Consider the following 13,392-nt stretch of genomic DNA (forward strand, 5'->3'; position numbering starts at 1 on the left):
TTGCTTGCCTCTAGGACACTTAGCACGATGAGCAAATGGGAGGAATCTCTAGCTGCAACACACTGAGTGTATTCCTGCAGGGGTCAGGACAATGGGAAAGCAACAACTAACTCAAGAAAGGAAAGCAGCTGCTAGTATTTATGCTTGTGATGGATGTTCACAGTAAAATGCTCAGACAGAACAGAGAATATCTCTCCAAGGTCTTGACTTGACACTCACAGCTGTGCAAATAGCACAGATGGGAAGATGATTCAGAGTGGCCAGATATCAAAAATGCCCAAACCCGGGCCCTCAAAACAAGATGGGTTTTTGTGAACGCCCCTCTGGACCCTAAGGGCTACTAAAGAGATACTTCTCTGCAGCAAAATACAGCAGTTTCACAGATTAACAGCTTGAACAGTTGGTTCGGGATGGGCTGATGAAAGATGATCTCTGCCTGATGTATCCAAATGTACAAGGAATTAATTGGCAGCTATGAACAAAGAGCTGTGAAAGTGTCAGCTTGTATCCTTCTGTGGATCCTTTTAGACCTGCAGAATTCCTATGGCTTGTCCCAGTAATGAGTATTGAAATGGCAAATGTAACCAGGTCAGTCTCTGAGTGGCTACAGCTGGCAAAAAGTGTTCCCCACCGGCTGAAGTGCTGCACAAACGCTCGACCTGAGTGAGCACTGTGAGCCACTGCCATCCTAAACCAGATAACCAGGCCTTAATTTTCCTGCCACAGTCCCTCTCACCACCCTATCCTCAAACTCAACAGGACCAGAGTTGTTCATAGAATCCTAAAATGGTTTGGGTTGGAAGGAGACCTTGAGGATCACCTTGTTCCACCCCCCAGCCCTGGGCAGGGACACCTTCCACTATCCCAGGTTGCTCCAAGCCCTGTCCAAACTGGCCTTGGACACTTCCAGGGGTGGGGCAACCACAGCTTCCCTGAGCAGCCTGTGCCAGGGCCTCACCACCACCACAGCAAAGAATTTTTTCCCAATATCTAATCTAAATCTACTGTCTATCAATTTAAACCAATTCCCCCTTGTCCTGCATGTTCTTGTAAGTAGCCTTACCCTGAGAGAAATGAAACTTGTCACACCTCAGGCTCTCTTAAAAGTAGCCTGAAGCATTTTTAAAAGTATTCCTTACATACAGGAAGGGGGGAAACTTGGGATGGTACAATATTTTACAGAAAGCTCTCCAAAACGTTTCCATGGTTAAGGAACATCTATAGCTATTCCAGGCTATGTCTGTATTAGCAAATGGGCAGAACCCATAGGAGCAGATCCCAGCTTGGTGCAGAGGCTCCAGCATCCCAGCCCATGCACTTCTGAGGCTCCCTGGTGAAGGCTGAGTGCTCGTTAGTGGCTGTGGCACATTAGTGGCACCCTGGGGTGTGTTTCAGGTTGAGTTTCAGCTGGACTGGATCGGGCTGCATTCCAGGAGTGCTCGGGGAGGGAATCAAAGCATGGCAAGTGGAGCTCGTTAGGAGCTGCAGTGCACAGGGCTCTTGTGCCCCAGCCAAAAAGCCAGGGCAGAGCCTCCTGCCAGAGGCACAGCCAGGCTCTGCCAAGGGCCAGCCAAGTGCACCTGCACTCACCTTTCATGTCCTTCATGTGCCAGTTGCACATCCCTGATATATGTAAAGTGAGTTCTCTACAGAAAACAAGGCAGCATCAACTGCTCCCCTTTGTCCCTCCTTACTTAAAAACAACAAAAAGGACTATACAGAGGCAAAATTTAGCCTTATGACTTTTTCACACTTAACTTCTAGAGTTAAAAGCATAGCTTGAGCATGGTAAGTTACTTTGAAAAGTACCAGAAAACTTAACAAATGAAAAAATCCCGAACTCCTACCAGTGTAAAGATACCTGAAATGGTTTTGCAGGGAGGAAAATAACCACAGCACAGAAAACAAATTCATTGCTTTTTCCTCCTTCCACAGAGGAGAAAAGAAGCAACCAATATCCACCAAGTTTAGGCACAAGTCTGGAAAAATGTGTCTCTCCTGCATGAGCAAGCATTGATCTCTTGTACTGCATTCTGTCTACCTCCTGTACTTGACATTGCAGTAGCACAAAGGGTTACAAACAATCTGGAGAAATATCAAAAACTAATCTAGCTGAGGAGCAAGAAAGTTTGCTTACTTTATTGCTTGTATTGCCAGCATGATAGGAATTAAGAAAAATCAGTTCTTTTCCCTTCTCAAGTTTACAGGTTACTTGGTACCTTTTTTCCATTCAAGTCTCATTAACATTCTAGGAAAAGCCAGTACTTTCTTGCAGACCAGGTTTGACAAAATTGAATTAATTGGGTGATTTTCTTTTGACTTCAATAGGAGCAGACTCAAATCACAGAGAGCCTAACAACAAAGTATAATACAACTCAGTCCTGTATGCAGGCACAGAGTGCAGCTATTTATGGTTTTTATCAGGCAAAAAGTGTCTGGGAACATTAGTTAACTCAGTAATTTGCTTAAAATTATTTCTCACTCTGTTTTTTGCTCTTCCCACTTACAGTGATACCCTCACAATGGCAGGGCTGAACATCCAAGTGGCTTCCTGAAAGTGTGACCAGGTGCCACATATGGGAATCTCTCTTTGGGACTTAATGTAGGAGTGACAGTGAAAAGGGGGATGATTATACTGGGGTGGGAACAGGGGGATTAGTTAAGGTCATAAACTCAGAATTTAAAGTACAGTTCAAATGTTTAAGTTGAAACACAACATTTTCCACCTCAGAGATCTCTCTCCAGAAAAACTTCCATCATTCTTGCATCATTTTAGGGGGTTCCTGGCATCACTGCTCATAAAGAGTATCTTAAGAATGTCCCAGGAACTGTTTGCCACCCCTGCTTCTAGCATAAACAGAAACAGACTAAAACATGTTTCTGCTCACTAGTAGTTATAAAAACATATAGCAGCACATCACTGGAGTAAAACCCAACAGGACCAGTGTCATTTATATGCATTTTTTCCAAGCACAGGCATGTGTTTGGCCTGTCATTCCCCCACTCCTCCATGTTTGAAAAGGGAGTGGACATTTGTGTTAAAACAGAAGGCCCCTCATGCTGTAGTGTGATGTCAGTAATTCAGCTCCTCAGAGCATGTTATTGTTTGAAACAGAGGTCTCCACACTTTCACATTGGTTATAAAATACTTAGTGCTGCTGGACTGGAAGGAAAATGTCATACATCTGCAAACAATTAGAAGGAGCTGGACTTCATATTTGATTTACTAAACAATAAAACAAGCTTAAGTGTGACTGTATCTGTAAGTTACACTCCCTAGGAGCTTTGAGCAGTTATCATAGCAAAGTCTTTTAACCATAATTAAATAAATCCGCAGTGGGACCATTGCTGATCAAGATTATCTTTTATAAAATATTTTCAGCAGTGAAAAGCATGAAGATTATGAAGTTGAATGCATGCTTTAAGTGCTCCAAAAGTCTTTTATCCTTTCTTTCAAGCACACTGTCCACTACCCTTTTTCCAGCTGGAATGCCTTCAGTACAATACATTTCAGCTTTTAAGTACTAATATTTCCATGCTTTCCACATTTAGATTGAATGTTTGGCATGAGGAAATGAGTAGTCATTATTCTTTATTCAGTCAGCCCAAGATTTCACCATAGTCTGTGTGCATGCTGGTTAAAAGCCCTAGTACTATAACAACAGTTAGTTGTTGTTATAAATTAACCCAAGATTGGTGAATTGAATAGAAATATTAAGTTGCAAGTTTCAGAAAGCCAGAGCATGGAGCAAAGTAATAGAAATATATCACCACCAATTTCTCCTCAACAAAACAGAAACCTCCACCAGTTGTCAGTCTCTAAGTTAAACCTAACCCTCAACCTTTATTTGGAGTACAAACTATGGGTGCTACATGCTGCTAAACTTCCCTACTCTAGCCCAGATTTATACACCTAAAAGCAGTGTAGCAAAAGGGATGGTCATGCTTGGAAATCTAGCATGACTTACATGTTTTTTAAATAAAAATGTTATGTGCTAAAGCTGCAGCAGTTTATTGCAATTCACCAGTGAAGAGTAGTGCCAGCAGCATCACCTGAAGGAGGGAATGCCAGGCCAAACCCAGCAGTTCTGCTCCTGCTACTGCTTTGCCAAGCTAAACTAAGGGAAAACAACAATTTTCCATCCTTAGCATTGGTTTTCCCTTGATAACCCCCAGTGAACACCCAGGGTTAAGGGGATCTGACCTCCTGTGGTAGGTTCTGTGCTTGACATTCTTGAATCAGAGTGACAGAAATGTTGGACATGAGCAGATAAGCCAGAAATGCAACTCTGAGGCTTTGCATACAAAAATAACTCCTCCAGCCTTGATGATGATTACTGTGCTCCAGAATGACAGGGAATTTACTTTCTAGTGATAAATAATGTTCTGTGTACATGAATACCAGGGTGAAGGAAACTACCACTGTGTATTACAGCCTACCCTGATTATAGTTCCTCAAGTACTATTTTATGTGATTATACCGTTACAGGCCACAAAGTGGAAAGGATGAACCACCGGGTCAAGTTTTGCCCTCTGCTTGCACGGGTATCCCTCTAACGTGCTTGAAAAGCAAGTTTATGAGCAAGGAGTAGAATGTATTTCTATGAAAGAAAACAAAACAGTGGCCAAAACATTTGTTACTTCGGCAAGTAGAAGAGTAAACTATTTATATAAAATAATAAATGAAACAGTCTTAGTTTACAGTAGTGCTTGTGAGGCTGGTTCCTGAATGCATACAATTAACATTGCTAATGCCCTGAGAATTTTTGGCACTGTGTGTGGTGTATCTGTACTCAGATGAAAGCTCTTCATTGCCATAGTTTCAAAGAGTGGCCAGGCTAGGGCTGGACGTAAAGTGGCAGGGTCTGCCTAGAGCCACTTCCATGGAGATCAGAAGAGCACTGGCTGCCCAGAAGCTGGGTTCCTACTGCTTGAGGAATATTCCTTATCCATGATAAAATCACTGGACCCTTCTGCATTGCAGTCTGCTCTAAGCAAAAGTTCATACTGTTGGTTTTTGTTCATTCAGCATCCACTTACTGAAAATACAGAGGTCTGCGAATCTTTCCAAATTGTTTATGCTTTTCTGTATTGCCCACCCTTTTCAGAGGACTTCCATTCCTAGACATGCTTAGTACAACAAAAAATGCTTCACTAGAGTTGCTTTAAGGTTTTTTTTCTTCTAGGAGCTACAGAGAACAGAATTAATTCAACTTGTTAGCCCAAAATTGACAGAATGGACTGTAAGGCTGCAACAAATTGCACGTTCTGTTACCTTGAACAACAACATCTGAGTATTTTATTTAGGTATCTTCAGTGAGTTAATGGAGCAGCAATCCCTTGTAGTCAGTGCAAGGGCTACAGGCTGTCACTTCCCTGGGTCTGTTGTCACCCACGCTCCGACCGCAGCAGAAGCAGAACCGCGGGAGGCACTGGCTTACCTTGGCACACGTTGTGGTCACTTTGCTCATACCCAGCTGCACACTGGATTTGGTGGGTTGGGTTGGGAGGGGAGCGCTGAGGGTCAGCCGGGGTCCGGCGAATGACGTTGTTTCGACCACTTGTGGATTCAGCTGCTGCTTCTTCTCGCTCATTTACAATAATTTGCGCTGTTCTGGGTAGACAGAGGTATCCTCCATAGTGGTTAACACATTTCATCCCACCTTTACATGCATCTGGGACTATTTCACATTCATCAATATCTGTGGTTAGCAACAACACAAGTCATGCTTTTAACAGTCGAACCTTCTGCAACAGCCATTAACACAAAGAACACAACGAGACATGCGCGCGCACCTCCGTGTCCAAAACAGGGGTGTGCAGTGAGAATACTTAAAGAATACCAGTGGCAAGTCTGTCTTTGAAAATTATTTACTGTACCTTTGCACCGTTGCCTAACAGGATCCCATTCATAGCCATCTGTGCATTGCTGTAGAGAAAAAAAATAAATAAATTAGGTTACTTGGGATCCTTTGTTTTGGAAAAACAGTCTAGTGTATTCAGTGAACTTGAAGTGTGACACAAAGGGAAATGCAATATTTGCATACCTTAGTAGGCTAGAAAAATGGTAATTGGTACAGTGCTGTAGGAACAGCAAAAATTGTGGGTCCCTTCCCACTTGGAATAGTCTATGACTCTATGATATACAGAGAGAGCCTCTGTCTCAGGAAATTCCCAAGATATTGTTTGTTGTAAGCAGGCTGGAGAACAAAGTGAGAAAAGCATTGCTTTCTCCTTGCCTTGTTCCTATACCCAGTTTTATACCATCTGTCCTTGGCCGAATCCTTGCATGATCTTTGGTGTGACCAAGCTGACCAGAATGCAAATCTTATGAAAAAGCAGCAAGTTTTTCTGAGTTTGGATCTTGTTCCCTGCCTCTCAACAAGTGAACATCTTTCATTCCCAGAGTCTGTTTGCCAGAGGGACTATGAGGACTCTGTGCCCCTGGACTTCATTCTCTCTCCCATTAGCACTCTAGCAATGGGGAAGGATCCCATGACAGCTGGAAATTCATTCACATGCTTTTGAATCACATGACTCCAGGAACTGCAGTCTAGGAAGGACAATTTATATTGTGAGACACACAATAAACAGTTGGAGTTTACAACATCAGGACTACTTATTTATACAAGACTTTGCAAAATTCAAACAAGACTATACTCAGCAACTATAGGTATCAATGCACACCAGCAAGTTCAGGAAAGATTTTAAGTATTCTGCCCTGCATCTTCATTATTCCTCTGCCCCAAAACATTAAATTGTCCAGAGGGCAGTCATTTTAATTGCAGGTCGCTGCTACAGAGACTGATTAGCAAAGTATCACAGTGCTACCAACTGCAGCAGAAATGGTGAAAATATTAAAATATCAGTGAATCAACTGGGCTGCACTGAGTAGGTGCATCCAGGGCTGCTCAGGGTATTACTTTAATGGCCTCATACAAAAAAAGAATGGAGTTGGCTAATGTAATTAGTCACAGTCAAGCAAGCTAAATCTTGTTGCAACTCCTCTGCTGCTGAGGGACTTACAAGTGACAAACTTGGCCTTCTAATGCCAAGATCCACTTGTTGCAGGTACTATGCTCAAGTTATTTTGAGGGGCTTGTTACTGATGGACACTGACTCAGCAGGAGGATTGAAAATATTTTCTTCTCTTGCAGGTGACACCAGCAATTTGCCAAACATGTCGGCGAGTTGTAACTTGGAAAGGTTTTTCTCCCGAAGGGGTAAGTGGACACTCTCTAAAGGATTGACTACATGCTGAGTTGACAACACCAAAGTTACTGTAGCTATGAAAAGGCAAACCCAAAGGAAAACAGCTAATTCATGCATTTACTGAATCACCCAATTCCTGTTAATGCACAACAGAAGTACTGTCTGTTTAACTGCAAGGAGCCAAGTCCATCTATTACTGCAGCCAAAGGCTTTTACAATAGCAAAGGATTTGGCCCTCTATGGATACAATGTGTGCATGAGAAACAGTAGCATCCCAAGAGCAAAATCTCCCAAAGCTGGGGTTTTTTTGTTTCATTTTACATGATTGGAGTTTAAGTATCGTGGAAGCACCTAACTGCTCAGACCTCCTTGAAAATGGAGCACAGGTACCCAAGTCATGTAGCCTTGCTAGAAGTGTTCAATTGGTATAATCAGAATTAGGTAGGCTTGTCAGAAAACGCTACATAATTTAAAAAAAACCCTCATATAATAACTGTGGGAAAGGAGGAGGGTGGGATTAATCAGGACCTGTTTAGTCCAGATTTTCAGAAGGTACTTACATCTTCAGTTTACACTTATATATAGGGACTTAAAAAAAAAAGTAACTTGTGGAAGCCTCTAAATAAAAGTACTCAGAGCCTTCAAAACCCTAATGCTTCTAAAGCCCAGTGTTAAAGTATTTTATGACTGACTTCCTGATGCTCACTTGAGGCTTCTTTAAGCCCTGACTTCTACAAGAAGGTCCAACTCTGCAATATTTACTTGCTTGAGCCATCCCACTGACTTCAGTGGGATTACTTGTATAAGATACAATCCTGGGCTTTGGCTGTGGTTCTCTAACTTTTTGCATGTGTGCAGAATTTTCTGCTTGTGTGGCATTGGGCTGATGTCTGTGCACATATCCAGAGGTCCACCCATATGAAGCAAGTTGCAGGGATTACAACTGTAATCAGATGTGAAAATGCGGGTTTTTCCCCAGCCCAAGCTGGGGTAATTGCCACTCCTTCCATGACATGCATTATGCAAGCCAAATACTGAACACAAGCAGATTGAAAAGAAAAAGCCTGACAAAAAGGCCTTTAAATCTCTTAGCCTGTCACTTGGTTGCAAGCAGAACCTATTTCCAATATCCTTATACAATTTTATCAAGCCATGCAAAACCACTGCTCAAAACCAGCTCAGAAAAGAACAGTCCCATGATCACTCCAGGATTCAGATGCTTCATTAAGAGCCCCAAATTTGGAAGCACTTACATTTTGTTAAAAACAGCTTGAAATACCCATAAGAAAACACAAAAGAATGTTTGACCTAATTATCTGTCAAACTCCATATATTTCAAATGAAGGTCCTAGGCATTCTGTCTTTATGAAAATGGACTAAAAAAATACTAAAGCCTCCTAATTTTGCTCAGTACCTCAAACTGAGTACATAGATAAACTTTTCCAAACAAGCAGTTGCAACCTATTTTGCTCAATCTTGTCAACCTGAACTTTTAGACACTGTTTAAGTGCAGGAACAGCTTATTTCATGGTTAACATTCAAACTCAATGACCTCTGTAGCACATGCTATACATTGGCAAGAAATTCGGTTTTTCCTAAGGCTCATTTAGCAAAGAATCCCCGCAAAGCAGTAATTATCTGTAAGTTTATTAAACCTTACCGTGTACGTTATGGTTTCCTCAGCTTCCTGCGAATGTACTGTAATAAGAACGAGCGCAGCCAAGAACATAGCTGTCAACATCGTGAACCTTGAAAGAAAGGAAAAACAAATCAAGCAGGAATGTTTCTAGCGGTCTCCTTTGCTGGAAGAGGCTGCAGCAGCCCCGGCCCGGGTCGGGATGAGGTCCTGCCCGGGGAGCTCACCCAGCCCCTACCTGGGAGAGACAGCCGGGCGCTGCCCGCTCGCTCCCGCACGGAGAGGGTGAGGCTTGGCCGTGCTTCCCAGCCCGGGGATTTTATCCAGCTGGGAGAGGGGGGCGGAAATAACCAGTCAATGGAGCTTGAAACACCCCAGCGCTCACCGGGAGCAGCGCCGGACAAGGCGCACTCTTGGGGCGGAAAAGCAACTTTTGGGTGCAAGCGAGGCGAGAGGGACACGGTCACCTGCCGGGAGCCGAGGGCTGGCGGGCACGGAGCGCCCGCGCTGCTGCTCCTACCTGCGGCGGGACCGGCCGGCCGGCCGCTGCTCCCGTCCGCTGCCTGCTCCGAGCTACCGCCGCCGCTCGCCGTCCTTCCCCGCTGCCGCCGCGGGAATGGTGCGCTGCCGGCGGCCGCTCGCCGTCCTTCCCCCGGCGGCGGTGCGGTGCCGATGCGGTGCCGATGCGGTGCCGGCGGCCGCCCGTTCCCTTTCCCTCGCTGCCGGTGCGGTGCCGGCTGCCGCTCGCCGTCCTTCCCCCGGTGCCGTGCGGTGCCGGTGGCCGCCCGTTGCCCTTGTCCCGCTGCCGGCAGCCGCTCCCCGTCCCTGTCCCGGCTGCCCCGGCTGCCCCGGTTCCCCCGCCGCTGTCGCTGCGTGCCCGCTGCCGGCCCGCGGTAAATAGAACGGGCGCCCGGCCCGCCGGCTGCGCGCCCCCTGCCGGCCCCGCGGCAGCGCCGGGGGCAGGTGCGGCCCGGCGCCATGTTGGGGCCGCGAGGGCAGAGGCGCGAGGAAGGGAGCGCGGGAAGCTGTGAGGGAAGCTGTGAGGGGAGCCTCTGTCTCCCTCACGCCTGTGAGGGGAGCGCGGGAAGCTGTGAGGGGAGCGCGGGAAGCTATGAGGGGAGCCTCTGTCTCCCTCACGCCTGTGAGGGGAGCGCGGGAAGCTGTGAGGGGAGCGCGGGAAGGTATGAGGGGAGCCTCTGTCTCCCTCACGCCTGTGAGGGGAGCGCGGCCGCAGCCCCGGGAGCCTCTCTCTTCTCCCTCACGCCCCACACGCGTTGGGTGCCCCAGCGAGGCGGCAGCTGGGTCCTGGTTGGGATCTTCGTGGGAGCACAGCACGGCCATCGTTTTGCGGTCTGTCGTGAGTCTTGCGATCGTAGAATCGTTAAGGATGGGGAAAAAGACCTTTAAGGTCATCAGGTCCGTCGCTACCGCATTCACAATTACAGCCGTAACCAGATGTGGAAATGAGAGTGAGAAACTGGGCTTTTCCCCGGTCCAAGCTGGTGTAATTGCCTCTCCTTCCATGAGGTGCATTGTGCAAGCCAGATACTGAACACAAGCAGATTGAAAAGAAAATAAACTCACAGAAAGGCCTGTAGATATCTTACCCCTCACTTGTTTACAGACAGAACCTATATCCAGTATTCTTGCCTTCCAGTCCCACATCCACACGTTTTTTAACACTTCCAGGGATCATGACTCCACCACTGCCTTGGGCTTTCAATGCTTTGCAACCCTTTCCTTGAATTTTTTTTCTGTAATACCTATCCTAAACCCTGCATGGAAACTTAAAATAGCAGGACTGAGGTGTTTTTGTGTCTGTTATAAATCTGGTAAATGAAAGCTATGAGGAGATCTCCACAGGGCGATGCTTGTTCCTCCAGCACCATGCAAGTTCAGCAATCATCACTTCTGAAAACCTCTTCTGTCTATGAAATGCTGTTATTTCCCCACCTGGGGGAAGGTTCTTGGACAGAAGGCAGGATGAGGAGGCATTGCAGGGATTTAGAAGATTTGGTGGGTTTTGGTGAGGAGAAGGTGTCCAGAAACTCTTTCTGCAGGGGGATAAGTTGGATTTTTAATTCCCTGGTTTTATTTCTGGGGGCCCTGGGACACAGTAGAGCAGGTCTATTCTGTTCCTTCAGTTCAACATCAGGTCTTTAGTTTTAAAAAGGATTTTGCCTCCTTAATGTTAACATTGAAGGGCCTGGTGAACTGGAAATCTCCTGAAAAAATGTCTTATTAGGCTGCAGACCTTTGGCACTGCTGGCCTAGCGAATAGCTTTCCTATACAATCCCTTAAATTCTTCACGTTGAATTATGGTTGGTCTTATATAAAACATGAGTTCTTTTTTGGATGGCTGAACAGTGCTCATTAATTTGTCTCTGAATCAAATCACTTCTTTCCTTATCTGTTGTAGAATCAGCCAAGCTGGTCATTTCAGAATGCTTGTACCTGCAACCATATGTTGCCTAAATTTTATTTTTTAGGTAGTTGTGAGAGAAGACAGGATTTTCCCTCCCTCATTGCGGTTTCTGTGCTTACAGGTAAGTGGGACTCCTGAAAATGTACTTACAGTCCACACACCTCACTGGTAAATAAAGAACAGAAGGAAAAGCATGGTGTAATAAAGACAATTTGAGTTTATTATAGGACATTTTGCATGTACCTTCATATGCCAACCTGTTTAACAAGCTATCTTTTAACATGTGTTCTCCTGCTCCAAAATGAGTATCTTAAAGCCTGTATTTCATTATTTAGGAATACAGTTTCACAGTGTCAGATTGGCTCTGAGTTATTCTGTTGGTGTAAATTGGATTCTTACTTGTAATGTCACCCCTCAAATATTTTGAAACTTCTGTTTCTTGCTTATAGAAAGCAGTAAAGGCATTTCTAATAAACCTAATGAATGCAAAATAGTAACAACAATTGCTTTTATCTATTTGGCAACACCACTTAGTGAGTTTTGAATTGTCATTTGAATTGTGGCATTGTCATTCATGTCACATAAAGAGTACAGAATTCAAGTTGTTGAGTTCTGGATGAAGTAAAAATTTTAATAAATCTTGTCTTAGTCTATCACATAGGGAAATACTGCCTGTATTAGAAAACTGCAATTGGTTTTTTTTTTCACTCTGGAAAGATGTTCTACAAAGCACAGAACAGCAGGAACATCATTCTGGAGGATGTCTGAGTGCTGGCTGAGCAGGGATCCTCTTCCCTTGGCTTCAGCTAGTGTTATACATTTGCTGAAATGCCCTGCTCTGCCAAGGATGGTTGTCAGTCCTTTAAATGGAGGTAGGAGACTCAGTCCATGGTTTGGTAGTTGAGATATTCCCTGCTGAGACAACTGGAAACTTGCCTGGTGTGGGAGAGCAGAACTTAAACGCTTGGAAATGCTGATGGGAGTGTGAGGTATGTGAAGGAATGCTCAGCAGAAGGACGATTTATTTATGTATCTGAGGTGTCTGAAGATGTCCCAGTGGTCAAAGCATCCTTCCTTCCATGCTGACCATGAACAGCTTGGCACTGCTGAGGCCAAGCCCTACCACAATTGAAGAAGCCTTGTGAGGCTGGTGCCTAATTTTGCTTTTTTCCTTGCTTTTGCCTCCTTTTGAAAATTGTGCATTCTATTCCCTACTGCTTTAGTGAACTCTTTGTCACATCCCAGTTTTTGCTTTCTTTAAACCACACAGTTTTCATAAATTCTTTAGCTCGAATGTGTTTACAACTTCAATGTGCAGCTTTTTTCTTCCTGGCTGGATGTGTTGCCACCCCCCATTGTCCTCAAAAACCCAAGGATAGGTACGTTGAAGGAAGACTGTGTGTGGTTAAAATGTCACTGCACTCCCAACTAGTTCTGGCTGCTAGAATTGTCCCTGGGGGAAACAGACAGCTGGACATAATTTAGAGCAGGCTGAGGTTGATACTAGAGGCTAGCTCGAAAAGGAGGAAAACAAAATTGCAGTTTAATCTCTTCTACTCCCAGATCTGACCCCCTTTTCCTGTTTCAAACATTGCTCACTAGAACACAAAATGAAGCACATGGAGAATTTAAGCAACTCGTGTTTGTCAGCTCAGGGGACCATCGGTGTCAATTTAAGATGATTTCTGTTCCTGAGTGTGTCATATCGAGTAACACTGGAGTTGTCTAAACTCAGAGCTGGAATGGCGGAGATGTTATTTTCATGTTGGACTCACAGGAATTTTAGAACATAAATTATTCTGATAACATGGCAGGCTGCCTTTCTGCCACGCTGCCTGCAAATGTCAAAATTTTTTCCATGTTTCAACTTGGAAGTGACATAGTGTTGGTGAAGGATAAATTGTGAAGAATTAGATGTCTGACTTTATTGCTGATTAAACATGACAAATGTTAAACTTTTATTTGAGGTAAGATTTTACAAGTTTATTTATCTTCAAGGGAGGTATCCTGAGCATATTGTATGCGCCATGAGGTGTTACTTTACTGTAAACTCAATTTGAGAGAAGATCTCTGTTAGCAAATTACTCTCACTTTTCATAGAAAACTGACAGAGGTAAA

The 13,392-nt window shown here is 44.5% G+C and overlaps 1 protein-coding gene and 1 long non-coding RNA gene across 5 annotated transcripts in view; one reads left to right on the forward strand and one right to left on the reverse strand.

Annotated features, from left to right (window-relative positions):
• Nucleotides 1-9,133, reverse strand: part of EFEMP1 (EGF-like fibulin extracellular matrix protein 1) — a 45,452-nt gene extending 36,319 nt beyond the window's left edge. Inside the window, exons 1-4 of the mRNA XM_085054192.1 lie at nucleotides 9,087-9,133; nucleotides 8,873-8,960; nucleotides 5,881-5,929; nucleotides 5,442-5,702 (exon numbers count right to left, since the gene is read on the reverse strand). Coding sequence (XP_084910318.1) covers nucleotides 5,442-5,702; nucleotides 5,881-5,929; nucleotides 8,873-8,953 — 391 coding nt within the window. The 5' untranslated portion in view covers nucleotides 8,954-8,960; nucleotides 9,087-9,133. The remainder of the gene's footprint in view (nucleotides 1-5,441; nucleotides 5,703-5,880; nucleotides 5,930-8,872; nucleotides 8,961-9,086) is intronic.
• The window catches only part of LOC146438933 (uncharacterized), a 147,570-nt gene that overhangs the window by 52,159 nt on the left and 82,019 nt on the right, over nucleotides 1-13,392 (forward strand). For 2 of the 4 annotated variants that reach the window (XR_014850568.1, XR_014850566.1), the window contains 3 exons: nucleotides 7,158-7,223; nucleotides 11,339-11,395; nucleotides 11,992-12,146. This is a non-coding gene — a long non-coding RNA (uncharacterized LOC146438933). The remainder of the gene's footprint in view (nucleotides 1-7,157; nucleotides 7,224-11,338; nucleotides 11,396-11,991; nucleotides 12,147-13,392) is intronic. The other 2 variants (XR_014850567.1, XR_014850569.1) reach the window with 2 other exon arrangements.

The sequence above is a fragment of the Lichenostomus cassidix genome, chromosome 3, assembly GCF_008360975.1.
Source record: "Lichenostomus cassidix isolate B80296 chromosome 3, HeHo_3.0, whole genome shotgun sequence".
NCBI lineage: Eukaryota > Metazoa > Chordata > Aves > Passeriformes > Meliphagidae > Lichenostomus > Lichenostomus cassidix.